This window comes from Microtus oregoni, unplaced genomic scaffold (assembly GCF_018167655.1).
Source record: "Microtus oregoni isolate MIOR12 unplaced genomic scaffold, Mior012 000053F_ref0000044, whole genome shotgun sequence".
Lineage (NCBI taxonomy): Eukaryota > Metazoa > Chordata > Mammalia > Rodentia > Cricetidae > Microtus > Microtus oregoni.
Genome location: NW_024543829.1, coordinates 11,215,874 through 11,243,308, shown reverse-complemented (window position 1 = coordinate 11,243,308; position 27,435 = coordinate 11,215,874). Strand labels below are relative to the sequence as shown.

At 39.2% G+C, this 27,435-nt stretch overlaps 1 protein-coding gene across 3 annotated transcripts in view; it reads left to right on the top strand.

Annotated features, from left to right (window-relative positions):
• Positions 1–27,435, top strand: part of Vps13b (vacuolar protein sorting 13 homolog B) — a 470,084-nt gene that overhangs the window by 222,670 nt on the left and 219,979 nt on the right. For 2 of the 3 annotated variants that reach the window (XM_041637453.1, XM_041637452.1), the window contains exons 29-30: positions 754–1,162; positions 10,329–10,440. In XM_041637453.1, the coding sequence (XP_041493387.1) occupies positions 754–1,162; positions 10,329–10,440 (521 nt within the window). The remainder of the gene's footprint in view (positions 1–753; positions 1,163–10,328; positions 10,441–27,435) is intronic. The other variant, XM_041637454.1, reaches the window with a different exon arrangement.

Sequence of the window (27,435 nt, the reverse complement as noted above, 5' to 3'; positions counted from 1 at the left end):
AAAAAGTGCATACAAAGTCGATTTTCACCTTTCTTCATTATAAAGTCCAGTTTAGAAGAAAAAATTAGCAGCTTGCAATTGAGCTCCAAGTCGTGTACTTACATAGCATGTGTAAGATTTGGGTTCAATCCCTAGTAGTACACACTCATATACGCACAATGCACCCACGAACCAAAGCAAACAAACAATAGGAAAAAGTAAAAAGTCCGCAGTAATATCTGAATTGCGAAGTTATTCCTCCCGTCTGTCGTTTGGTTCTAGGCATCAGTAGACAGAAAGGAACTCTAGGGTGATGGCGTCACAGACTTGGAGACACCATGGCTATCGCTTCCCACCTTACCCTGTTCTTCTATTGTGCTCCTTCTGTTCTTTTATGAATATCATTCCATGGGCCCTAGTAGCTAAAAACAAAAATCTTGACTGGAATTAGAAAGAGGTGTTAGGAGTGAGATAGACTGTACCAGTCCAATTTTATGATAAATTGATGTGTAAAATAGAATTTTTTTTTTGTACCACTAATTGATTAGGGGAAAATAGTTTTCCTAGGGAATTGCTAACTCTAAGGTCTGTCCATCTAATATAGCCATGCAGCTTTAACCTATCTATAGAACTGATCACTCCCATGTTTATTAAGAAGTATAGGACGACCAATACAAAAAGGTCAAAATTCTTGTCTGTTTTTCCCTCTCTCATACAAGTACTGTCTTCTCTTAAAAAAAGAAATGTGTATTGTGCTTGCCTTTTCTGGAACAGACAACTGGAAAGCCTCTAGACGGTGCTCACCAGCAGCATGGGTTTCTTTCTCTCACCTACACAAAAGCCGTAACAAAAAACGTCCGCCACAAGTTAACTTCGAGAAATGAGAGAAGAAGCTTTCATAAACTATCTGAAGGTTTACCAGATGGCTCTCCTCATTTTCTTCATGAGATTCTTGTTTCTGCACAAGCGTTTGATATTGTGCTTTGCTTCCCTGTACTTAATGCTGTTGCAAGCATATTTCAAACTAAACCACCAAGGACCCAGAAGGAGAAAAGGAAGTCTTCTGGCCAGCCTCTGAGGACCCGTACGCTGACGTCCCGCAGTTTGCCTTTGATTTATATCAACACAAGTGTGATCAGAATTTTTGTTCCTCAAACCGCAAAAACACAGTCAGTTGTCAAAGGTATAGTTTTCTGGTTTCATTTTTCCCCATGTGATTGGAGTATGGAGATGGGTGGGTGGAGTGCTTTAAATAATTTTCTCTGTGAGATATGGACAAGAGTCTTATTAATATATGAACACAAGTCTTATTTTACATTTTGGCTTCCTTTTTCACAGGTGTTACTAAGTATCTAACTGTTAATTTAGTAGAATGAGAAAACCAAGATTATTTTTTTTCTTTTAATATTTTGCTGTCTGTAATTCTAATTTTGTATTCATTTAGTATTCAAGATTGTAAATTTTTGTTAAAAATACAAAGTAATGTTGACAGAGGTTTCTGTCCCACCGGGTTCTACAGCCATTTAATCCCAAATAAACACACAGAGGTCTATGTTAATCATAAACTGGTTGGCCTAGTAGCTCAGGCTTATTATTAACTAATTTTTACATCTTACATTAACCCATTATTCTTGTCTGTGTTAGCCACGTGGCTTGGTACCTTTGTCAGGAGGGATTCTCATCTTGCTTCCTCTGCGTCTGGGTGACAACCACAGACTGACCTTTCTCCTTCCCAGAATTCTGTTCTCGTCGCCCTGCCTCTACTTCTTGCCTGGCTACTGGCTAATCAGCATTTTATTATAAATAATACAAGTGACAGGATAAAAGAACATTGTCTCACAGCAAATAATATTCATAATGCTAAAATTTATGACAATTGTGTTATAAACACTCTAACAGGATAGGAAGAAAACTTTGTCAAACAGATCAACATGGCTTCTCCAGGCTACCCTAATTGCTTCTGGAAATCCATTCTTTGATTGTATTAAGTTAATAATTCTGCTTCTACTCACAAGAGTGATTTCAACATTTTAGTTTCCTCTAATGAATAAAAAAAAATTGATTTAGGAGTTTTGAGAGACATTATAGCTCAGTTGTTTACGCAACTGAGTAAAATCCCAGCCTTGCTCCTTAGATTTTGAAGTTCCCCTGTGTACTGTGGCGCTGGTATTCTGTTGGATCGTTGGTTGCAGTGACAGCATAGTGACCCCTGCGGTCTCTCTGCATAGTGCTAGGTGCTTTCAAATAATGACTCTAGGAGACGATGCATATAGCAGCAGTTCTGTGGTAAATTCTCATCTAGCAGAATCATTCTCATGAGGAAGTTGTCCCCTTTCTGTTAAGGTGGAATTCTGAACGCTTCATGTGACTCTCACTGTCAGGAGTCAATGATGTGGCAATACTGAAGTATGACCTTTCTCACTCTGTCTCTGCCCATTCCCGTGGCTATAATTACCTTAAGTGGGAATTAATAAATCATAGAAAATTATCTCTTAAATTGAGTGCTTGAAAGTTGCAGATAAAGGTGTTAGTGCATTCTCTGTATGATGAGGGCCATTTTCTGCTTGTAGATTGGTACCCCCTTGCTGGGGCTTCACTGTTGGGGAATTTTGATTCCTTTAGCCAATGGCTTTTGGGGATTATGAATCTTAGGGCATGGTCTTATCTGTGTGTGGGTTTCTGGTCACCATGGAACTGGAGTCACACCCCTACTTTATACCTAAATAAATTATTAAGAACCCTTAACAGATTCTTGTGGCATCTCGTAATACTTCATAAAGATAAAAGTAGGTTAAGCTGGAAAAACTCACTGATCAAATACCCTTAATTAATAGCAAAATCAATGCTTATGACTGAATGACTTCCTAGAGGCCCCACTTCTCAACACTATCACTTTGATTTTAGCTCCATTATAAGCACTTTGGAGGAACACGTGTATTTAAACTCATAGCAACTACCTGAATAATCATTTGAGTATTGAAGTACAGGTCATAGTCTATGCTACATAGAAATATAAGTAGTCCTTCTTTTTTGTTCTCCTAATTATTGTATAGAGGAGAAAGACTTGAGTGACCAGTGGTAGCAGATACTAAAGAATACCCGATTGCACACTGCATTCTCAGAGTCTGTTAGTCTCCGTTGTTTAGTTGACCTGGGCAGATGATCTTAACTGCAGAATGTATTCTGCCTGAATATCGCCAGTTACTAAGCTTTATTAAAATACCCCTTTTCATTTCCATTATTTAAAAGTATTTAATAGACTTGCCAAAATTCCTACAGCTTTGGGTTATTAGCAATTTTCTATATGTATTCATTCCTACCTTTGTGAGTATAGAAATTACTTTGAGATTGAAGGTTATTGTTTTTCAAGTATAAGTATAGTCTATTCGAACTCCTCTACAGTTTCTTTCATCCATTCAAATAGTTTATAAAAGTGAGGAATCATGGAGAACAGTTGACCCTTCTGAACAATGATGCATGGGTACCTGCTAAGTTGCATATCCTTTGTGATGTAATCATCTTTATGCCTTTACCTAGTTAGGTGACTATCTAAGCAATTATTAGATAAATAATTCACGTTAAAGTTATAGGAGTAAAAAGAAGATCATTCTCCAAGGGCCAAATTTGCCAGTTATCATTTTCTCATGACCATGGTAGAGATGACTAATATAAAAACACTTAGATTAGCAAACATTCTTTCATTATCAGTTTTTTTCCCCTTTTCATTTTTTGAGCCAGGGTTTTTCTGTGCCTTGGGACTCACTCTGTAGACCAGGCTTGCTTCAAACTCACAGAGATCAGCCTGCCTCTGCCTCCCTCAGTGCTGGGATTAAAAGCAAGCACCACCACTGCCCAGCTCATATTCCGTTTTTTGTTTTTGGGTTTTTTTTAATTTAATTTAATTTTTTTTTTTTTTAGCTTACAAGTATTGACAAGGAGACAGGTGCATGCCATGTGGGCATGTGGAGGGCAGAGGACAATTTAGGAGTCAGTTCTCTTGGGTACAAAGGATTGAATTGAGAGCATCAGGATTAGCAGCAAGTGCCCTTATTCACTGAGCCACCCCCTTATTTAATTCAAAATTTGCCTATAAGCTGTCTTATAACCCAAAGATTCTTTGAAGAATGTATTTTGTATTCTCTATTCCATAAAATATCTAATTCCAGTTGGATGTAATAGGCCAAATTTTATTGAAAACTAAGACAGAAAGTAATATTGGAAATGAGAAGTTGAGATGACAGGAAGAATACACATGGTAGCATGTTCAGAGGAGGTTCTAAGCATGAAGACCAAGGAATGAGGAAGTAGGACCATGATGCCCCACTTTCATATCACGGAAGTGCTTGATACACAATTTTATTAATTGCCTGTAGCATGTTAATTGTCCCTACAGTGAGTCTGTTTTCTTTTTCTTATTTTCTGTTTGTTGTTGTATGTTTGGTTTGGTTCTTTCTTTCCCAGTGCTGAGAATGGAGCCTGTGACCTCATGCACACATTACCTCTGGGCTGAACTCCTAGCCCAACAGTTAATTTCTTAGAACTCCATTTCACATATTATAAGTCAATATTGATTATAAACATAACTTTTAAAAGGTACATTATTTCATTATCAACTTACCAATTTTAAAACTGCACCAAGACTAGGAAGCAGTGTCAGCAGGTTAATTTTTCTGAATGGATTAGTATAAGATGCTACTTTAATAACATCCATTCCAGCCATGCTCATGGACTATGCCTGCAATCCCAGAAGCAAGGCAGGGGCAGTAGGATTGCCACAAGTTCAAGGCCATTCGGTCTTCACAGTGAGTTTTCAGCCAGCCAGCCAAGGCTACAAAATTAGATTCTGCTGCACCTGTGCTTGTGCGTGCATACGTGTGTTTATTTAAATTGTAACATACAATAATGCCATTGCTTTATGAGTGAATAGCATTTTTATGTAGGTAAATATGGCATTTTGTTTATCCATTAATCTTTTGAATACTTGGGTCATTCTGGTTTTTTTGTGTATGTGTGTGTGTGGTGGGGGTTTTTAGTGTTAGCATATGCAGTAAATTTCTGATTCAATATCTATAGGAGTTCCTGTTTTTAGTTCTTGATGTCTCCAAAAGATAGGCTTCCTGAATCGTGCAGTAATTCTCTGCTGCAACTCTGTTGTCGAGAAGCCACTGACCTGTGTTGTCGCCTTTGTGTTAGAGCAGGATTGCTGATTTTTCTTGTGGTTGTTGTTGTCATTGTTTTGTTTTGGTTTGGTTTTGGTATTAATATTTCTGTATACACACATTTATTTTAAGAAGTGAGAAAGGGAACCAACTCCAGCTGACACAGGACAGCCCTGTGAGCAGAAGTTTTGCCTGTGATGAGGCTGAGGCCATGAGTTCATCATTTAACTCTTGATGTATTTTATATTATACTTACAAAAGCTTATCAAAAAGTTCTGTCCATCATTAATGTCTATATAATGTCTAAAGCAATAGAAATCTGGCAGATAAGAGAGGAGATTAAAAAAATTGTAGCTTTATTTTTTCTGTACAGAAGTCCCTTTTTAAGCAATTGCAGTAATAAGCCTAGAATTTTACTACTTGATTTTAAAATTATTCATGTTTTTTTTTACCTTTATTTTAGTGGCAGTGTTATGATGTATATTTTCAGAGTTTAAGTGCTTTCTTAGATCACTTTGAAGAGCATTGTGAGACAGAGAATATTGCAGCAGATATCTTTGGAAAGATAGACACTGAAAGCAATTTTAACATAATTAAAGAAATCTTAGTAGAAGCAGCAATATCATTGTTGTGATTACCACAATAATGTGACTGGCTAGTAAAACAAAATAAAGGGCAGAACTCATTATTTCAGAAGTGCTTTGAAAGGAAGTATGTTGGAATGATATCTTGAGAAAAGTAGTTAAATTGAGAATATCTGATAAACAGTCTCAGTGAGTATGATATACTAAATGCAGAAAGCCTGCCATAAAAGTGGCCTAGACTGCACTTAGAGATGGTTGTGTGCATCACAGACCAGCCTGGCTCATGAACTACGTTTCCCTTTGGTATGCATGTGCTCATTATATTCATGTGTGTTGAACCTTACTGCCAACATGACAGTAACTAATTTAAATTTAAGCCTTTTGTTGTGTGACCATTATAATTGTTATGACATTATAACTGTGATATTACACAGTTACCAGTTCAGTATGCTTTCAGCTTTAGGTATTGAGCTTATGAACAACTTGAAAGAAAATCTCCCAAACACATTTATTTTATATTTGACTTTAGAAAATCAGGTTTGAAGAAAAGAATATTAGGCTGATAATTTCATTAAAATCCTATTTATTTTTACTGAAGAAAAATGATTTCCCGAGTTGTTTTTAGCTTTTTCACTTAAAGCGCACATTCTTTTTTTTTAATTTATTTATTTATTCAGGATTTCTGCCTCCTCCCCACAACCACTTCCCATTTCCCTCCCCCTCCCCCATCAAGTCCCCTTCCCTCATCTGCTCGAAGAGCAATCAGGGTTCCCTGACCTGTGGGAAGCCCAAGGACTGCCCACCTCTATCCAGGTCTAGTAAGGTGAGCATCCAAACTGCCTAGGCTCCCCCAAAGCCAGTACATGCAGTAGGGTCAAAAACCAACTGCGATTGTTCTTGAGTTCTCAGTATTCCTCATTGTCCGCTATGTTCAGCTAGTCCGGATTTATCCCATGCTTTTTCAGACCTAGGCCAGCTGGCCTTGGTGAGTTCCCGATAGAACATCCCCATTGTCTCAGTGTGTGGGTGCACCCCTCGTGGTCCTGAGTTCCTTGCTCGTGCTCCGTCTCCTTCTGCTCCTGATTTGGACCTTAAGATTTCTGTCCGGTGCTCCCATGTAAAGCGCACATTCTTGTGCACACAGAAGTGCACACATAGAAACAGAGACTGCACTTTTGTCTTCCAGCCACCCAGACCCAAATAATCGCACAGAAACTTTATTAATTACAAGGCTGCCTGTCCAGTGGTTCAAGCTTACTCCTAGCTAGCTCTTACATCTTCAATTAACCCATAATTCTTGTCTGTGTTAGCCATGGGGCTTGGTACCCTTTATCAGTGAGGCATTCTCATCTTGCTTTCTCTGTGTTTGCCTGGTGACTGTAGACTGAGCCTTTTTTCTTCCCAGAATTCTCCTAGTCTGACTGCCCCACCTATACTTCCTGCCTGGCTACTGGTCTATCAGCATTGACTAAACCAATACAAGTGACAAATCTTTACAACATACAAGAGCATTATCCCACAACACACGCACAAACAAGCACGCACACACACATATGCTGTTTTACTGCCACAGGATGTTCTTTCTGGATTACAGTTTTTGCTCATGTAAACTTTGGTAATATAAAGCTTTTAATAACCTCTGATGGTGATCAAATTATCCTTAACATTCTAGAGTTTTATTCGGGTAGGTGATTTTGAAAGTCTGGAGTGCTGTTTGCATCTTTGACAGTTATGAAGATTCTGACATGCAGGGCTGGCTCCCATGTTGGTTTTTATTCCAGCAGAGAAGGCTGGTTTGGGGGTAGCAAGCATCTCCTGGGTGAGTGGTTCCTGATGGGGCTCACTGTGAACAGCTAAAGCAAAGAAGGACGGCGTTGATTTTCCTGTTGAAAATGCTTTAAAAGAGAACCTTCCCTTATGTGGCCCAATATTAAATGTAGGGTAAATAAGCCAGAAAGGTAGGCTTGTCTGTCCATCTATAAAGTAACTGAAGAAATCACTCAAGGTATTTCCTCATGTAAATTCATAGTTTCATTATTTTTTCTCATAAATGAATGAAATTTTTGAAACATTAAATTCTTTTTATAATAAAATGTTTTAATTCAATTTACTAACATGAATATTGTCAGTAAGAAGTTCTGTGTTATTTTACTCTGTAACCTACCGACAACAGACTTGGCTCTAACAGAGTTCTCCTCTTGGATCTGGCTCTGTATGTAATTTTCTTCCATATGTACCCCGTTTACTGCTTCTATCGCAGTTGAGATTTTGTGTGGTGGGCAGTATCTACAGCCTGGATGGATGGACAGCTAGCAAGTCCACTAATTGGACTTCTGTGGTCTAGTCTATTCTCCAGGCTTACTATTTATTGATTTAATTGATGCCTTCTGCTTAATCAGAGGCCTTACCCACATGGAACTATTAAGCTTGGCATATAATGCAAGATCTGTGAAATGTAAACACAGCTCATAGGATGAGGACCTATAATCAAGCAAGACCTCCTGTCATTGGGAAAGAGCCCAGCTGTATGAGACATCGATTTCTGTTTGATCTTTCTCACAATGGACTTTTAAATTATTATGTTTACTGAGATGTCCACATGTTAATATTTATTATGATAGTTCATCTCCTTTCCTCCCTTTCTCTTCCCACCTCCTCCCCCTCCCTGCCACTGAAGCATTTTCTTCCTTTGTCCCCATCTTCCTCCTACATTTGGCCACTAGCTTATTCTGCCTCTTTTTTTTTTTTTTTCTCAATTCTAACTTTCTTCTTTTGGACTAATCAAAGTCAGATCCTAGCGTACTACTGAAAGCAGCTGGAAATAATCTCCTAGCTTTTACATTCCTTGGGCAGCACAGTTTGGGAAATAAGGATTCTGTCTTTGTAGTACATTTTGGAGACCTTGCTCCCAGCCCTTCTGTGTTCTGTTTGTGGCAGATCCTAATGGTTCCTTGAGAAAAAGCAGGTTTCTTTTTCTTTCTTTCCTTCTTCTGTTTCTAATGCTTTCTTTTCATGTTTCCACACCACCTTTCTCAGTGGTGTTGATAATGCCTCAGACAATGTGAGCAGGTATGCTATCACTAAACTATATCACTGACCTTACTGGTTTTTAAGTGTATTAACTTAAAGTGCAGAAAGTTGTATATTATGTCAATAATGTTTACATAATAGCTAAACAGCTCTCATACTTGATTTCCTGTTAGAAGTTATTAATTTAATGAATAGGATCATTAAAAAGGCCGATCCCTCCCAAATAATCTGAAGTAGCTGTAAGCTCAAAACAAATGAGTGCGTCCTTTATAAGACACGAGGTTACATGATTTCCTGTTCAATACCAAGAGAGGACTTAGAGCTCAGATGTCTCTCTTTTCAGCTTCATCGGAAGTGAAACCTGTTCCTCACCCCATTTTCAGGTGCAGTCCTGGCAGCTCCACGCCTCTGACAAGAAGCTACCATGTTTTCTCATGTTAAATCATTTGCCCTTAGTCATCTTCGCCATTGGAGCCGTCCCATTTCTCTTAATGTTTCTGACAGATTTTGTAGCTGAAAGTTATATGCTGTGTTGTAGAAGGAGACTGCTCTTTCGTTTCTGTGCTGCCCAGACCTGAATAATCACACAGAAACTATATTAATTACAACACTGTTTGGCCTATTAGCTCAGGTTTCTCATTAACTAACTCTTACATTTTAAATTAATCCATTTTTATTGATCTGTATATCACCAAAAGGCTGGTTTACCAGGTTAAGGTTCTATTCTGGGATCTTTCTCCTTCAATAGCTACAGGGCATCTCTTTGACTCTCCCTACTCTCTCTATATATCTCCGTTCAGATTTCCTGCCTGGCTTCTTTATTCTGCTAAGATATTGGCCCAAACAGCTTCTTTATTAACCAATGGTATACAACATATTCACAGTTTACAGAGGTGATCCCATATCACCGTGTGTAATTGTGATATATTTAGTTACTATTACACATGTAAATTTAAATGTTTGAGTATTTGTGTTGGCTTATTGATATTCTGTTGTATGTTTATAATGTTAAAATTTCAGAACTAAAAATTGCTTTCAAGAACTCTACAGTAGTATGATTATAGAATTAACTCATCATATTACTTTAGTATTATATACATACACTTAATAACAACATTGATATTTTGAAGTACAGTTGAATTTTTTTGTTTTTTGGGGGGATTTTGTTGTTGTTATTGGTTTTTTGTCTTGGTTTTTTTTTTTTTTTTGATTTTTTTGAGACAGCATTTCTCTGTAGCTTTGGAGCCTTTTCTGGAACTGGTTTTTGTAGACCAGGCTGGCCTTGAACTCATAGAAATCTGCCTGCCTCTGCCTCCCAAGTACTGGAATTAAAGAAGGCGCAACCACCACAAGACTCAGTTGATTGTTTTTTGATTGTGATAAACAGAAAACCATAACATAGTATTTGAAGGAAATAGACTTTAAAAGGCATCAACAATTTTATTCTAAATGTAACAGTTTGGTGTCTGTTTTCTCATTTATCGGCCTTGCTGTAGGTATTGGCGTCCCATTTCCTCAAATATTTCTCATTATGTGTCAGAGACCTCTCATACACATGTCTCTCCCTCTGTTGCAGTAAATCAGGCGGCAAAGGAGGACACGATGGTTGTGAAGGTTGGTTCTGTTTCCATGGCTCCCCAGGCTGATAACCCACTCGGCAGGTCTGTCCTCAGGAAAGACATTTACCAGTAAGTTGATTTTCTAACGTTCAATCTTACAATGATTTTGTCCTGCAGAGTACAGTGATCAATAGAACTCGCTTGGTGTGGCCTCTAGAAATACTATTCACTGTGAATCGTTTGATATTCAAACCAGGCTTTTCTGATTTTCCTCAGTTGTGGGTTTCTACATTCATTCATACAAACCAAGTGTTCCTGAAATGTTGATGTAGAGCAGAATGTAAGCACCACATCACCATAAACTGAAGGGAGCATAGCTTGGAAAATTTTAGCAGCTTTCGTATTTGAACAAATCTCTAATCACATAAGAAAGTGAGGTCCATTTTAGAGCTACCACCTCCTACTGGGGTCTTGTTGTATCCAAGTGGAACATTTTCTTAATTTAAGCATAAGTCATTATTTGACGAGTAGGCTTGTGGGTGTCATGTGCATCAAAGCTGTAAAAAGAAGCAAACTTCTAAGGGGAAATTTCACAGTAAACACTTTGTGTGAAAATGCCAGGCTCTGGATTTTGTCACCACGTGTATGCAAACCACACCAAGCATATTCGGATGGCTCCACTGCTGAGCATATGCAATGAGCGTGATAAAAATAGTACATAACTCAGACTGGTGTTGGCACTGCTACCAGACGTGGACATATTGCAAATGGTGCCCAGTGAGAACAGTCACAGAAGTACAGACGGACAAGTAGATGTTTCGCTCTGCCTGCTGGTCTGGGCTTCAGATGTCATAGCCTTACTCTTTCAAATGCCTACTGCTGTCCAATAGTCAGAGCTTTGAAAAGGTTCCAGTTTAAGTATCACATTTACTGACTAGAAGATGACAGGGTCTCCCAAATTCTTGATCCTACTGCTTCAGCACCACTGTCTCCTGAGACCTGAGATCATAGCTGTGCACCACAGTCTCCATAATATAGTTTCAAAAAGACCATCTTTAAGTGGATATAGATTTGATTTATAAAATTTTTCTAATTTGCTTTGATTTACATCGTGATCTGTTTCTTACATTACTATTTTATGTAGTTTGTAGTATTCATCTCCTTAGCTTTTAGCTGAATTTATATAAAAATCCGAGGATATCCGAGCTCGGTGGGCCTTTAAGAATTTTCTAACCCATCTTCTTTGGGATTTTAAAAATTAAAAATGGGAACTATTGAAAATAGCTGTTGCTTGTCTAATAATGAACTATCGTTAGATCTCAGGGCTGTTGGGATATAGCTCAGAGGTAAAGTGCTTGCCTGTAAGTCTGAGTCCGAGGCTTCAGTTCGTAGCCCTATACTAAGAGAGGAAGGGAACAGAAGAAAGGACTTTTACGTTTTCTAACATTTAGAAGTTTCTGTACTTCAGGGATACATGGTCTTCATTTAAGGGCTTATTTTACTTTTGTTGGAAAAAAAAATCTGTCTTAAAGATCCTTATAGCATTAGTGGAATAGACAATGAGACCTCCTGCCCTCTCCTTTGCCCCCCTCTCTTTCCAGTTTCAAATCCTTCTGTTTGTAGTCAGTGAGCTGGTTCCCACAGGTTTGCTTCTCGTCCCTTCTGGGCTTGTTTCTTTTCTTTCTTTTCCTTCTGCTCCCTCTAATGTCAGCATCCCTCGGGGCTCCTTTCTTTCTCTTTTCTTTTGCCTATTTCTGCTGTCCTGGCTTGGGAAGAACTGGATTTCAAGCATATCTAGTAACTTTGGTGCCCCACATAGACTTGGCTTGCCCTATGTGCCCAAGGGTGAAACACCTTAGAATTCTATAGCCCACACCTGTGCTAGAAACAGCAGGTCTTTTGCAATGCTCACATTCCCAGTTGCTTTCATGTAACTAAACTAACAGAGGTTAACCCAGAAGTTCATCAGAAACATTTTAGGATCTCATTGAGATGCTGTGTCCTCGGTATCAGAGAGCAGAAACTACCCGGCAATGAAGCTCAGTGTAGGAGTGACTCATTTAGAATAAAAATACAGGCATAAAGCAAAAGACCCTGTGTCCTAGGGCTTTGTTTATTTTTATGAATATTTTAACCATAAATCTCAGTAGACAAGGCCGAAAAGATTTGTATTATATGATTCTTGAATATATGAAACTTTCAGATCACTAAGATTCACAATAGGAATTCGTACTTCTCATGATATGGTATGAGGAAATAATTATGGAATAATTATTACATAAATAAGATTGTTTACAATTTTCTCCAATGCAGCCTTTAGCCCACCCTCTCCTAGTAATTAAATGAAAATTCCTGTCATAATTTTGCCTTTATCTTTCAGAGGACACAGCCCTGTTCACCTCATCAGCTTTCAGATGCACTCATACTCCTCCAGAGACCGGGCATAAGTATACATACATACATACACAAACATACTTACATGTCTTTATGATACCACAAGAATGCCTTTATGTTTCATGTGGGAATATAAAATGGCTTTCAAATTATCAGTTTCTTTTAAGATTAAAGATAGTTATCATATGGTGCAACACATCAGCTGTATACCTACGTGACCACACAGTTTATAGTAAGATTATTCAGAATAGAAAAACCAAAATGTAGTATTACACGTGATTGGCCATTATTCTGCTGTAGGAAGAGATGGAGTAATTATAAACACTGTAGCATGGCTTGAAAGTCAGAGCACATTACTCTGTAGATAATTCGGCATCTGGGGAAACCCGGACATGTGTGTTGCACTCTATAGGACCTTTTCAAAGCGGAACAGCCAACTAGAAGAAATTGATTTGCATGTTTCTTAAAAGACAAACCACACTAGAGGTATGTCAGCCCATACATTGGTCACAAGCAAGCGTGACTATTCTGCCTTTCAGATATGGTGAGCCAACGCTGGGGTTTTTATTTTTACAGGAAACACTATTGGGTTTTATTGAGAGAAGTATTTTTTTCTTCTTTATGTTTATAATTCTATTTACTTCACAGACACAAGAGATACATAAGTGGTGTTTAACATTCTTTTCTGATAATTCCATCTTTTTCATTTCTAGGTGACCCTTTAAAACAGAACTTTAGCAAGAATCAGAAAACATGATTGCCAAAAGGAGAAAAAGTTTTAATAAGTAAAAGTCATTACCATTCTTTGTATCAATTGTGTGTTGCTATGGCAGTTTGTTAGGCATATTGACACATATACTATTACAACTATATTCCACTTTACAGAAACCTTTCTCAGTATGACTGCATATGAATTTTGGTTGATGCAAAGGCTTGTCTTTGTGTTTGGTTTTATTTCCACCAAAGAGCGCTCTCCTAGAGCAAGATCTTTGTGAGTATGGGGGAAAGCCTTGCCTTGGGGACAGACAACCAAAGGCTAGTTCCAGTTAGATTTCCTGTCTAAATGGCAAGAAAAGGTGTGCCTCTCGGGTGTGTGTGGGGGGGAGTCTGGACTTTAGTGTGTTTATGTATGTTTTATATATAATAACAATTATAAAATATCAAGGAAATGAAAAAATGTGACCTCTTATCAGGAGACAAGTCAAAATTAAGTCACTAAGTAAAAGACCACCAAACAACACCATTGCCTTCCTTAATTGATCTCAATGTTTATGTTTTGACACATGGTTCCTCACTGAACTGTTAACTCGCTAATTGAACTAGACGAGGTGACCAGCAGTCTCTGCATCCTCAGTGTTGAGATTATAGACGGTGCTCTAGTTAGTACCCAGGCATGGGTCCTGACAGGATGTGTTCTCAGCTGCAGCTACTAAGAGCACCTTCTGTGCCCATTGCTACGTTCCCTTTTGAAAGGTGGACCTGCCCACCTCCCATCTCTTCCTTTCTCTTTCTCTGCTTCTGCTTCTCTGCCTGTCTTTTTATCTCCGTCTCTCTCTTTCTCTCTACCTCTTCTTCTCTGCTGCTCCTGTCCCCAGAGACCCGTCTACTCCTTTTCCCATTCATTTTCCCCTAAAAAACAAAACAACCTCTCTACCTGAGCTCTCTGTATGGAGTCTTCCTCTCATGTGCCTCTTTTTCTTCTTTTTCTTTCTAATCACAGCAGCTGTCACCCTGGCTTCCACCTTAACTCTAGTCCTTATGCTGCATGGCAGGCACATCTCCCTACCCCAATGTTAGTTTTTAAATTAAGTGATACCTAAGTATGTGCACCCTGAAATGGAGTTCTTCTTCTTACCTGTACTTATTCCAAATACCAGCACTTCTTCATACTATGTTCACTGTTCATCCTGAGGTCAGCTGTGGTTTAGCCCACTTTCTTCAAGAGTGTCTCTCTGGTGTCGTTAGTGTGTCCTCTACAAAGTGTTTACCAAGATGGATTTGTGTTAACTCATTAAATCATCCTCTTCAGAAAAAAAATGCCTTTTTAAAACTAATATTTTATACAGCATAGGATTAAAGATGATTTTAATACTGATTTTTGTTTTGAATTAGCTAGATATTCAACGTTTTTACAACTCTCTTAATGTAACTGTTCTTTAGACATCTTTATTACACTTCTTAGACCTGAAAGCATCATTTACACAGTAAAGTGTAAAAGCACACATCAGTTGCCTCCGTGGAAATCGCTTTATCACTTGGTAGTTGAAGTTACTCTATTGTGTCTTGTTGCCATCTGAATCAGGAGTTCCCTTGTTACAGGAGTTGAGGCTCTCATGGAGCTCAACGTGCATCTCCCTCCCTGACCTGACCTCAGTCCTGATTCCTTCCTTGGACCATGCTGAGGGTAATGATCCCCACTGTTGCCTGTGTTCTCTTCTGAAACTGGAGTATATATATAGTCAACTTTCTTGAAATACAGTTTTCTTCTATTTCAGTTTTTTAAGAGCTTATAGATGGATTTTTATTTGTGCCACCTGCTCATCAAAAAAAAAAAAAGACACATTACTAATAAAAGCTCAGCCTATAGCTTAGGCTCACCCCACCAACCCTTACGACTTAAATTAATAAAAGCTCAGCCTATAGCTTAGGCTCACCCCACCAACTCTTACGACTTAAATTAATAAAAGCTCAGCCTATAGCTTAGGCTCACCCCACCAACTCTTACGACCTAAATTAATAAAAGCTCAGCCTATAGCTTAGGCTCACCCCACCAACTCTTACGACCTAAATTAATAAAAGCTCAGCCTATAGCTTAGGCTCACCCACCAACTCTTACGACCTAAATTAGTCCATTTCTCCTCATCTCCATGCTGCCACGTGACTCACAGCTTCCCCTCTCCTCCTGCGTGTCTTCTTCTCCTGGTCCAGCTCATGACCCCTTCTTTCCTCTTCCCAAAGCCCCTGCTACACTTCCTGCCTTGCTGTTGGCCGTTCAGCTCTCTAGGAAACCAGTCATGGTGACTCATCTCACACCGTGTAAAGGGAACATTCCACAGCAGAGTTATTATTTTAAGTTAGTCTACATTTAAGGGCTTGTAGAATTTTAGCTTATTTGCTCTATTTTTTTTTGTTTGGTTTTGGTTTTGGTTTCTTGAGACAGGGTTTCTCTGTAGCTTTGGAGCCTGTCCTGGCACTAGCTCTTGTAGACCAGGTTGGCCTCAAACTCACAGAGATCCACCTGCCTCTGCCTCCCAAGTGCTGGGATTAAAGGTGTGCGCCACAACCACCTGGCCCCACACTAAATATTTTTTTATTCTTTGGAAGTTTCAGATGTTTATATAATGTACATCAATCATATCTTCAACTCTTCCCTCTGACTTCATTACTGTGTCCAGCCGCATCGGCCCAACTTCATTTCCTCTTTCATTGTTGTTATTAATTAGACCCCCTTATCCTGTTGTTATTGCCCTGTGCAGATAGGTCTGTGGCTGTCTACTGAGCCATGAGCAGCAGGCATACCACAGCCAGTCCTCTGTAGCCAAGAGCTACCAACTCCTTCCCCCCAGAGGCGAGGTTGTTGATCATTATTATTTTTAAAAGTCTTAAGAATTTCACTGTTTTCCTCAAATCCTATTCCATTTTGAAAATTTCTGTGATCATTTTATTGAAACTTCATATTCTCTTTCAGCCGTCATCTGTAGCTGCAACTGAGCAGCCCCTGTGCAGTGAGGTCACAACTGTTGTGAGCATCTCTTGGTGCATGTGGCCTAATTCTCTATGCAGCTGTGATTCCCTCTTCACAGATGTGGTCCACACTGCATCCCCTCTGTCTGCATAGGTAGCTCATGGGTTAGGGTTGTGCCCATTGGTTATGTTTTAGGGAGCAGAGCTCCAGTCTGTTGGCTTCCATCTCAAGTGTCACATTTACATCTCACCTCTCTAGATACTTGGTTTCCTCTAACCATTCTTCTTACCAGGTGGGGAGGAGGACACTGAGAGTTGAAGTACATTTTCTTTTGCATTCATAAATTAAAGCTATAAATCTATAATTAATTTATGATGAAAACTCTTAAAAAAATTTCAATATTTGCATTTCTCAGTTCCTGAAAATTCAATCCAGTTTTTTGTGTCTTTTACAAGCTTTGAAATGATTCAAAACCAGATAGAAATGTTAACACATGTATTAATATATTAGCATATATAAATATAAAATAAATTTCTTTATCTTATAAGAGATAGTTTTAATCATCTTGAGTGAGTTAACCCAGACCCAAAAAGGTAAACGTGGTATGTGCTCACTCATAAGTGGATATTAACTGTAAAGTTAATATATGTAAGTATAAAGTTAACGGGTAACTGTGCTGCAATCCACAGACCCAGAGAGGCTAAGTAACAAGGAGTGCCAGAAGGAGGGAAACATGGGTCTCCCTGGGAAGGGAAACAGAGATCTCCTGGGAGGACTGGGGAAGTTGGGCACTGGGGACTTGAGAATTGTGTAGGGGTTGGGTGGTGGGGTCAGTGCTGAAAGAGATGACTAGAAATGGGGTTTATGGGGTCAGGTGGAAGCCTGATGCGAGGGACAACAAGGACGGCCCCAGCTGAACTGGCCATCCCCTGTGATGGCATTGGAGAGTCTTCATCCAGTGACTGAAGAGGCAGATTCAGAAACCCATGGCCAAACTGGTAATCCTGTTGAGGAGAGGGAGAAGGGATTGTAGAAGCCAGGGCCTTCAGGGACATCAGAGGAAAACCCACAGAAACGACTAGCCTGACTTGTGAGAATTCAGAGTCTGAACCAGCAACCAGTGAGCCTACATGGGACCAATGTAGGCTCTCTGCATATAAGTTATAGCAGTGTAGTTTGGTCTGATTGTGGTCTGCCTGGCAGTGGGAGCAGGGGCTATCCTTGGTGCTCTGGCTCGCTCCTGGGCACCTATTCCTCACACTGGATTGCCTTGCCCAGTCTCAATACAGGGGAGGTGCTTAGTCTTTTTTTTTGTTTTGTTTTGTTTTGTTTAGTTTTTTGAGACAGGGTTTCTCTGTAGCTTTGGAGCCTGTCCTGGCACTAGCTCTTGTAGACCAGGCTGGCCTCGAACTCACAGAGATCCGCCTGCCTCTGCCTCCCACGTGCTGGGATTAAAGGCGTGCGCCACCACCGCCCGGCTGAGGTGCTTAATCTTATGAAAGCTTGAAAGGTCATGTTTGGCTGATGTCCAGGAGATCTGCCTCTATCTGAGTGAATATGGAGGAGGAGTAGATTGAGGAGGTGGAGGAGGGGAGGCTGCAGTCGTGACATAAATAAATTAAATTTAGAAAGATAGTTCTGATTATCTTTTTTCCCTTAAAAAGTTTATCAATCTTCTCCTGTGTCACTGTTAGACACGGAGGCAGATTACAGCTCATTCTGTTGCGTTCCCTCTTGGCCCTTGAGTAGTCCTGTCAATAAACCAGCTTTCAAGTCAGTTTAAAGCATTGAGTTCAACAGTTTTAGAAAATGGTATTTGTAGATTGTGTTTCATACACCAAGATATTATGAAAGCTAATAAGTATGTTATGAAGATTTCTAGTTATTTTTCTCCACACTCTTCCCATACAGTGGAGAAATACTGAGCTCTACTTAGATATCTAAGAATCTTACAGAACTAATTAAGAATGTGGAAACCATTTAAGATCTCTTTAATACCTAGGTTGTTATGCTGGCATATTGTCTAAAAATTCAGAAAAGCTTTTAGTATCTATTCTTTAAAAAAATAAGTAAGCTGAGTGTAACAATATGCTTTTAAAACCAATTATGAAGTAACATATATTAAAAGAATTGTTGAAAGATTAAAATCTTTTTCTTATGTCATTTTTAGTAGTTTCTCAACTTTCCTCCTGTACTCAGAACAGCCAGGTCATTCATGCACTTCCTTGTTTTGGCTTACGTTCCTGCCACAAACACCACCCCCTGCTTATGTCCTTCACAAATTGTGTGAATTGTCTGCTTTCCCCGCCAACTCTTTGGTAGGGTCTTCATTTGCTAGCCATTTTAGATCAGATTGGAATCTGATCTTATATTTCAGTTTTTCTCCACAAAAAAACTTATTCTCTTAAAAAGTCTTCATGTTGTATGAAAATTACCTATGAATTTTTGCATACTAATAGACGTCTTTTGTAAGTGAGACTTCTGACATATACACCTTGGTCTCTGGCGGTTTTGTCCACTATATTTTAGCTTGACGTATTCTGAAAAGTAGAGTAGCTGGCAAACATGGTGATGCAGATCCTTAATTCCCAGCATCTAGAAGGTGGAAGCCACAAGCTTAGGGGTTGAAGGCCAGCCTGGGCTATGTGAGGTCTTTTCTTTAGAAAGAAAGAAGGGAGGGAGGGAGGATCACTATTTTGGTTTCCACTGTTAGAAAATTCTCGGCGTTGCTCCCCCCGCAGCTCCCCCCCCCAGGTTAGAGTACAGGCTCTTTGTGTGCCTTGCATCTTCCTGAGCAACTTGTGAACACTAGGTGATCTCTCTTTGTCCCTGAGCCTGAAACAGCAGTGTAAGGTACAGAATATATGGTCAGACTTGTCTTCTTATGGAAATACTGAGAAAACGTAACCTTTGTTACAAAACTTCACTTGATGACCCGTATTTTGATTGCATTAAAGTTTACCACAAAATCTTCATGTCTTCTAAATGGAAACTTTATTATTTTATTGAGATTGACAAATGTTTATAAAATACAGATTAAAAGCTTAAATTATATTGGCATTCATGTATTATTTATTGAATTTTTTTACTATTTATTTATTTTATGTGCACTGATGTGTTTTGCCTGTGTAAGGGAGTCAGTGCCCCTAGAACTATAGTTACAGACAGTTGCGAGCCACCATGTGGATTCTGGGAATTGAACCTGGGTCTTCTGAAAGAGAAGTCAATATTCTTAACCTCTGAGCTATCTCTCCAACCCTCTTTTTATTGAGTTTTTAAAAACATTATTATTCAAAGTCTGGAATGTACTGTCTTGTTCAGAGTTTCAGCAGGTAAGAAAATGTCCATTTGCAGGTACATAACTGTTTTACCCAGTACTTTTTAAAAATAATTTAACATTTAATTTCAATTCTTCTCTTGTATATAGTCGCAGTAGTCTTTATTATGGCAGCCCTAACTTTCTAAAGGGCTGCTGTTCCTATTATGGCAAAGAGCAGTGATGTGACTAAGAAACTGGTGGCTGAGAAGGGCTTAACTTTCCAACTCCCGTTTATTTCAGCTGCATATCAACCACTTAAATAGAAGAAATTTACAGCTGAGCTTACGCTCGTTCCTCACATGGGCTTGACATCAGCGACAACCAGTCATGGTTCTCACTGCAGGGACATACGTAAACATATGTGTAAACATGACAGTACACGGGGTGTCGAGAGGGCTCCGCTGCTGAGAGAACCAGATTGATTCCTAGCACCTACAGGTGGTTTATATCTGTCAGTAACTGTAGTTCCAGGGGACCCCGCACCCTCTGTGACCCCTGCAGCACAAGGCACACACGTGTGTGCAGGCCAACACTCACACGGATAAAATTAAGTATTTTTTCAGGAATTGTCATCATAAGCTTTCTTTTCTATTGGTGAATGTAGCTCCATTTCCATTATTATTTTCTTTTGTAGTCTGCTAAAACTTCTATCTTAATAGGGAACTGTAGTCTCCAGATGCGTTGGCATTAAATTCTACAAATTGCCCCCAAATATGATGTCCTCCCTTCTCTCAGTCTCTGATTTTCTTCTAATTCTGAATATATAAATGTTCTCCAAATTGTCATTGTGTTGGTTTTTGTCAAAGTATGTTTCATTATCTATGATGTTATGTTCCTAATCTTATAATATTTGGTATAGGCTCCAAATAACTCCCCTTACAATCCAGCTGACTCAGAAGAGTGAGTACATTGAGCAGTTTGCCAAGAGTTTTGTTTTAAAATACTATTGGCGGAGTTGTAGCCCCTGTCATGATCCTTAGCTGATCTGGTTGAGGGCTTGAGATAACTAAAGTAACCACATCTTTTGTGGCTTCCTGTAGCAGGATATAAGTTTCCATGAATCTGTGTCTGCTGCCAGAAGCTTCCTCAGCCATGGTCTCACAGTGACTCTAAGCTCCACTGTCACACACTGTAGAAACTTTTAAAGTGAGTTTTACTCTATATTGAGTTCTCTGACTTTGCTCTCATAATTCATACTGGAATAAAACCAGAATAGGGGGATATATTCAGATCCTATCGTGAGTTCCTTAATTTGGAAAAGAATAAATCCATCTTACGGTACTTTAAAATGTCTGTGGGTTTTGAAGTGTTCGGATGTGGGATGCGTCAGCTGCTGATTGGGTTCTTTCATTAAGGCACTAATGTTTTCATGCCAACTTAATATATAAACTTTTGTGGGCTTAACCATAAAAAAATAAGATGCATAATGTACCTTTAAAATATATCCAAAGAGTCAGCAAGATGGCTCAGCAAGTAAAGGAGCCTGCCCCCAGTTCTGAGTTTGATTCCTGGGACCCCGCGCAGTACAGGAGAAACCCGCTGACAACAGTCATCCTCGGGCTGCCACCTCTCCACTCACCCAGGACACAGCACACAGCATAGACAGTTTAAATATATCCAAAATAAATTACAGCTGTAAACCTGTGGAACATTGGAATGTAATGCTTGTTTACCCTGGCTACTGACATGCCAGGCAGATTTTTAGAAAGCACTGAAATCCTTTTTGTTCTCTTAAGTGCCTGATATAAAATAATACCTTTTCTCTGGTGATAGCAGCGATTGAGTGTTATAATTAATTGAATCGCTTCCTGTAGGTTTGTTTCCTATGGCTGATTATGGATGTGGATGGATACATGGCATACACGTACTTTTTTTTACATGTCTTTTTAGCCTGTGTTGAGCAGTAGCCATAGCCGAGAGCCTTGTATCTCCACCACTGAGAAGCCCATTAGAAACAAAACCAGGAAGCAAGGATCATATTTACTCTATATACATAGTAATATGTCTTGTACTCAGCAGTGAAGTGACTTCCAAAGTACCAGTGTGATGACTCCTGCCCTCACATTCTTCCTCTGTTACTGTGTCTGCTGGTGTTGGTGTTCTGAGGCAGACGGTGCAGGTTTCTGTGCACTAGAAATGATCGTTCTCTGCACTGAGACCATTCCTTAGTCCGATGGACTTTCCCTGTAATTTCTGAACTTGGATCAGGGCTGGAACCGAGAAAAGGAGTCAGGAGTACTGGTCTGTGGTCAAGGTGGTGAAGTGGCCATTTAGTGTTTTCTTATTTGTACTTGATTTATTTTTTTGATGTTCTGTATTTCATAGGAGAAAATATTAATCATATGTACATATGTACACAGGCACATTAATACTACCCAGCACCCCTGCAACCTTCATTCCTGCCTACAATTCCCTGTATGCCAAAGGTTAACTCTCCTGGCCTGGCCTTTATAATCATTGATAAGTTTTAAGAAAACTAAATGTTGGAAGTGGGGGAACAAAAAAACAAAAACAAAATCCACTAAATGTTAATTTCAGTTTTGAATTAAAACTCAATGTCAGTTTCAGTTTTTAATTTGTAAAGACTTTTTTCACCTGTATTTCTCACCTATAAATTTTCTTGTCATACATTCTGAACCAACGTAACACAAACAAAAATATGAATCAATAATTAGAGCATTATCTTAACATACACTCATATTTTAATATCAAGTCGTCAGTGCTTATCCTCTGGGTCTTTTCATGCAGATCTCGTACATCGGGGAGCCTTAGTGATTGTGGTTAGGACATTAGCACTGGGAGCAGTTTGAACCCATAGCGTTTATTGCCTCAGTTCCTTAGTGACAGCTGTCATATACATGGGTATTTGGTATGTAAGGAACAGAGCACAGGATTCCACAAGAAAGAGTGCCTTGAGTTCTGTGAGTGTGTTTCCTTTCGCCTGATTACCTGTCCTCCAGGGATGGGTTCAATACACTGACACGCAGTCAAAGAAATCCATGTCCTCTATCAGCTCATCAATGCACTAGGGTAGCATGGTTTTGCATTGAGTACAGTTTCAGTCACTTTGTGTTCTGAATAGATCCATGAAGTTTATGTTCAGTGAGACATAACCTCAGTCTTTTCAGGTGGTTTCAACAAACACCTGATAAAACTGAGGTATAGTACCACTGAACTTAGAATTTCCCCAGATCCAGGAGACATAATCAAATGCATAGTATTACAGAATTATAACATTATTTATTTCATTTTAATGGCAGAAGAGGCATCATTATATTGTTAAAAAAGATAATCCCTTAAAATTTCATTCATTCTGGTAAAGTGTCAAGTTATCCTGTAAAAAAATAGTTAAATTGTGAAATAAGAAAAATTTAATATATATAATTGAACATAAATATATATGTATCATATCAGGCATTCTTCTGGAAATTTTTGCTTTTATTTAGATCTGTATTTTGTCTAATTTCAATTATTTTATTTGAAAATACATCCTCAGAAATGTAGGATTTTTTAAAAACAAACAAAATACCTAATGATAAAACAGAAACATTTGTACACTGTCCATGTTCAAGTACAGTTATTTGAGAAAGAAATTTTATGAAATTCATTTTTGTTCTAAAAATATAATTCAGGTTCAGGTGACAAGCTGTTTCATAGGATGATACAGTTTAAAATGTTCGACATTTAGCTTCATTTCAAACTAAAATAAATGGCTGCATCATTTCCATTTTGGACATTTGCCTGTTCTATAATACACAATATGAGTCATTCTGTTCTCTAGGTCACTGAGGAGAAAATGGTGCTGTGCAGCTACAGTACCTCATCGGTGTGGCTCCCGCGCTGCCTACTCAAGAGTAGCACAGTGGTCCTGGCAGAAGCTGCTCTGTCTTCTGGTGGAAGCCGTAGCATCTAGGAGCTGTTGTAACCGGGGCTTCTTTTAAATGTGTCTGGTCACCTCGAAGGCTGTGTAGACATTTCCTGCCAGGAGCATGAGAGGAAGGAAGCGCCAGGCCAGAGTGTTTGATGTGTGATGGCTGTAATTCCTTGCATGTGTTTGGTGGCTTTTATATGATGATCAGTGCTCTGCTACCAATTGTGACACTGGTGTGGTCCAGGTTATTAAAGTTCAGACATCTTTAATGTATAGGGCCTATAACTATATCTAGCAGCATTATTGTAATTAAGGATCTTTATTTTAAATAGCTACCTCTCATTTTCATTAAAATATTTATTTTTTATAATTGAGTAATTTTCTTGATGGCCAAAAGAGATGGTTCTGTGTTGGGACTGCAACTTATTACCCTACTAGAGACACTCACATATTTTTAGGTCTCCTCAGTTTACCTTGCAGATAGGATTTTTAAATAAGCATTTCCCCCACAGTTTGAGTATATAAATGTTGAAAAGGAAATCTCGCTTCCCAGTGTATATGAATTACTGTTTTTATTGCTGACGAAAAGTAACTTTAGGCAGGGAAGATTTGTTGGACTTCCGATTTGAGGTCTGTACGCCCATCATTGCTGGTAAGCCAAGGCAGTAGGAGCAACTCACGGCTCTGGTGGCAGAATTGTGGAACTGCTTACCCAAATCTTGGCAGACCTGGAGGCAAAGCTCCAGGTGTGGTAGCAGGAGCGTGGGGCAGACGTCCTGCAGCCTCTCAAGACCACACTACCAGTGGCAAGTCAAGAGTGGACATAGGAACACATGGGTGCATTTGTAGCTACACTACAGTAAGGCCTTTAATGACACATTGGGACAATTATATGCTTCTTTATTTTCAGACCACAGACTAAGAACATTTAGTGATGAGCTGCATTGGATTTGGGATAGATTATTGATTATATATAATTGAGCTGACTTAAGCAATACTATTGCTTAATTGTAGACAATGATTTAATTATAATGTCCACAAAGGGAAATTCCTGTTTCTTACTTTCTTGTTTTTATTCTTTGAGTCTTTCACACCATGCATCTTTATCCCGTTCATTTCCCCCTTTGTATCCATTCATATCACTGTATTCACCCTCTGCCTTTGCACCCCCCCCCCCCCCCCCGCCAAATAACATTTAAGAGAAGGAAAAAAGAGAGATGGAAAACCCAATCTCATCATGGAAGCTGTAGAGTGAGTCTTGCAGCAAACCCCTTTATCCACATATGTTTTCTTGCAAGTGTTCATTACAAAGAGTCATTGGTCTGGTTCAAGGTTTCTGGTTTCTGCTACACTATAGATCCTGGGCCCTCTCTGGTGCTTCTCTTGGTTATTGTGCTGTTGCCACGTGTTGTGGAGATCTGGCAGCTTTGGGTCTTCAGGATGGGTCCCTTCACCTGCTCCAGCAGATCATAGATGCTGTGCATGTTGGGGTGGGCCAAGTCAACCCTGGTTCTGGGCCTGGGTAGTTGCTGGGTTGGTCAGCCTGCCAGCCCTCCCCCTTCCTCACCACCGGGGTGAGCTCTCCTGCATTGCCTTGGCTAGTTCACCCCTTGAAGTGATGACCAAGGGACAGAGCCAGTCCCTCTGCTTTTCTGTCCCCAGGGTCAGTTTTTCTACACCTACACCTTTGGGGCCAGCTCTACTGTTTTCCAGGTGTGGAATAGGTGCCACTCTCCTGAGTGCTGCAGCTGATGAGAGGCAGAGACAGCTCTCCTGCCCTTATGACCTCTGCTAGCTCTCCCACCTACCTCAGACATTAATGGGCAGGAGGTTGGGGGGAGGGTACTCTCCCCCACCCATGCCGCCACATGACAGATAAGTAATAGGAACAGCTTAGTTCATACATGCTCACAACTTCAGGGCTTCTTCACCCACATCTCTGCCAAATGGGTTGGCTCTATTGGGCTGCCCAGGTGAAGTCCAGGGCCTGCTGTTTTGAGTGTTGCAACTAATGGCCAGCAAGAGCAGCTCTCCTGCTCTTGGCAACCTCAGGACTAGCCACAAGGGAAGTTCTAAGTAGCCATCAAGAATAATGTGTATGCTGGGCTGTAGAGATGGCTCAGAGGTTAAGAGCATTGCCTGCTATTCCAAAGGCCCTGAGTTCAATTCCCAGCAACCACATGGTGGCTCATAACCATCTATAATGGGGTCTGGTGCCCTCTTCTGGCCTGCAGGCATACACACAGACAGAATATTTTATACATACTAAATAAATATTAAAAAATTATGTGTATGCCATTTATTCACATAAAATGGAATGCAGATGTGTAGTTACTCAGTAATAGGGTCTGAACTGTATCTGTACCGTGATCTCTAATGTGTCTTCTGTGGTGGAAAATGGCCGCAGGCTAGGAAGGGTACAACTGGTAATTTATAACTGTTTCAAATTTTTGGGTAGACCAGATTAAGGTGATTTTATGGTTATTTATTGATATTTTATTTATCATATACATAAACATAAATATGGTCAGGTTAAGGAATTATTTAAAAATATACAACTATTAAATGATGATGATTTTATTCCAAATGAGTATTCAGCAAATAATGATGGATATGGTATGCTTGTTTCTTGTGAATTAAATCATGTAAACCTTATACCATCTGAAGTTGGTAGTTGTGTTATGATGATACTATAAAGATGCATTCAAGCTGCAACGTAAGTCTGCACAGCCTGCTACCACAACCCGGAACACCTAGTACGCGCTTTCCATACCAGTCTTCTATGATTAATGTGAACCTGAGTTTTGAAATGCTTTGGGCTTACCCGTCCACACAGACAACGAGCCTTCAACAGCCTCAGCTCGACCAGTTGTACTCCACCTGTTAGAGCCCGATAATTCAAACATATTTCTCTGAGCTAAGACTGAAGTAATCCTGCTAGGGCTGGAGAGGAGATGATGATGTTAAGAAAAAGAATACTTTTTCTCTCCTCTGCATCGCTCTTATTACAGCATTAGTTTTTTTCCTTAATAAAAAGACTAGCTTATGACCAATGTGTGTATAGAGAATCTTAACCTTGATTTCTGTTCTTCAGAAACAACTTTGTGGTATTTGTGGGCTCAAAAATGCCCATATATTATAAATTAACACAATTTTACTTTTATAGTAATTGGATTCTTGCGTGTCAAATCTTAAGTGTTTTTCCTTCCAAGGTGCTTTAGTTTAAATCACTTCTAATTATAGCTTTGGTGGTACTGTTTTTATCTTCTCAGCTTGATGTCTTACAGTTTTTCACCAACTATATAACAGTTTATTTCAATAGCATATCATATCTTAAAGCTTTGTTTCTAATAGCGATTTGTATAGAACATAGGTGACAATTGGCTGAATTTATAGTCAAGGTGTAGCTTTGGACTAAGCTGTTTCAGAAATGTCTTACCTAAAGTGTCAGCATTCACCCTGTGGATGGTGATCTCATAGGAGCACTTGAAGACAACAGCAAGATGCTGTTGTTTTATCCTCACCGTCATTTTTATGTAATTATGTGTTCTTTCTTCCAGACACATTAGCGTTTGATAGTAGAATTCTAATGGAACGAAACTGTCTAATTAAAGAAAACAAAATTTAGACGATAAAGAGAAGCATGTCAGTGAAGTGAGTATGTTAAAATAGGAAAGGAATTGTCTTTGATTGCAATTTAGACCCCCTGTACTTCTCACCATCCAGTCAGCTCAGTTGTAATTTAACTTTATAAATGTCCCATTTGATTTTTTTCTCAATATAGAAACTAGTTAGAAGTTAACTTATAACAAATTTTTTAAAGACTCCTTAATTAAGAACTCTGTAGTGGTTTTA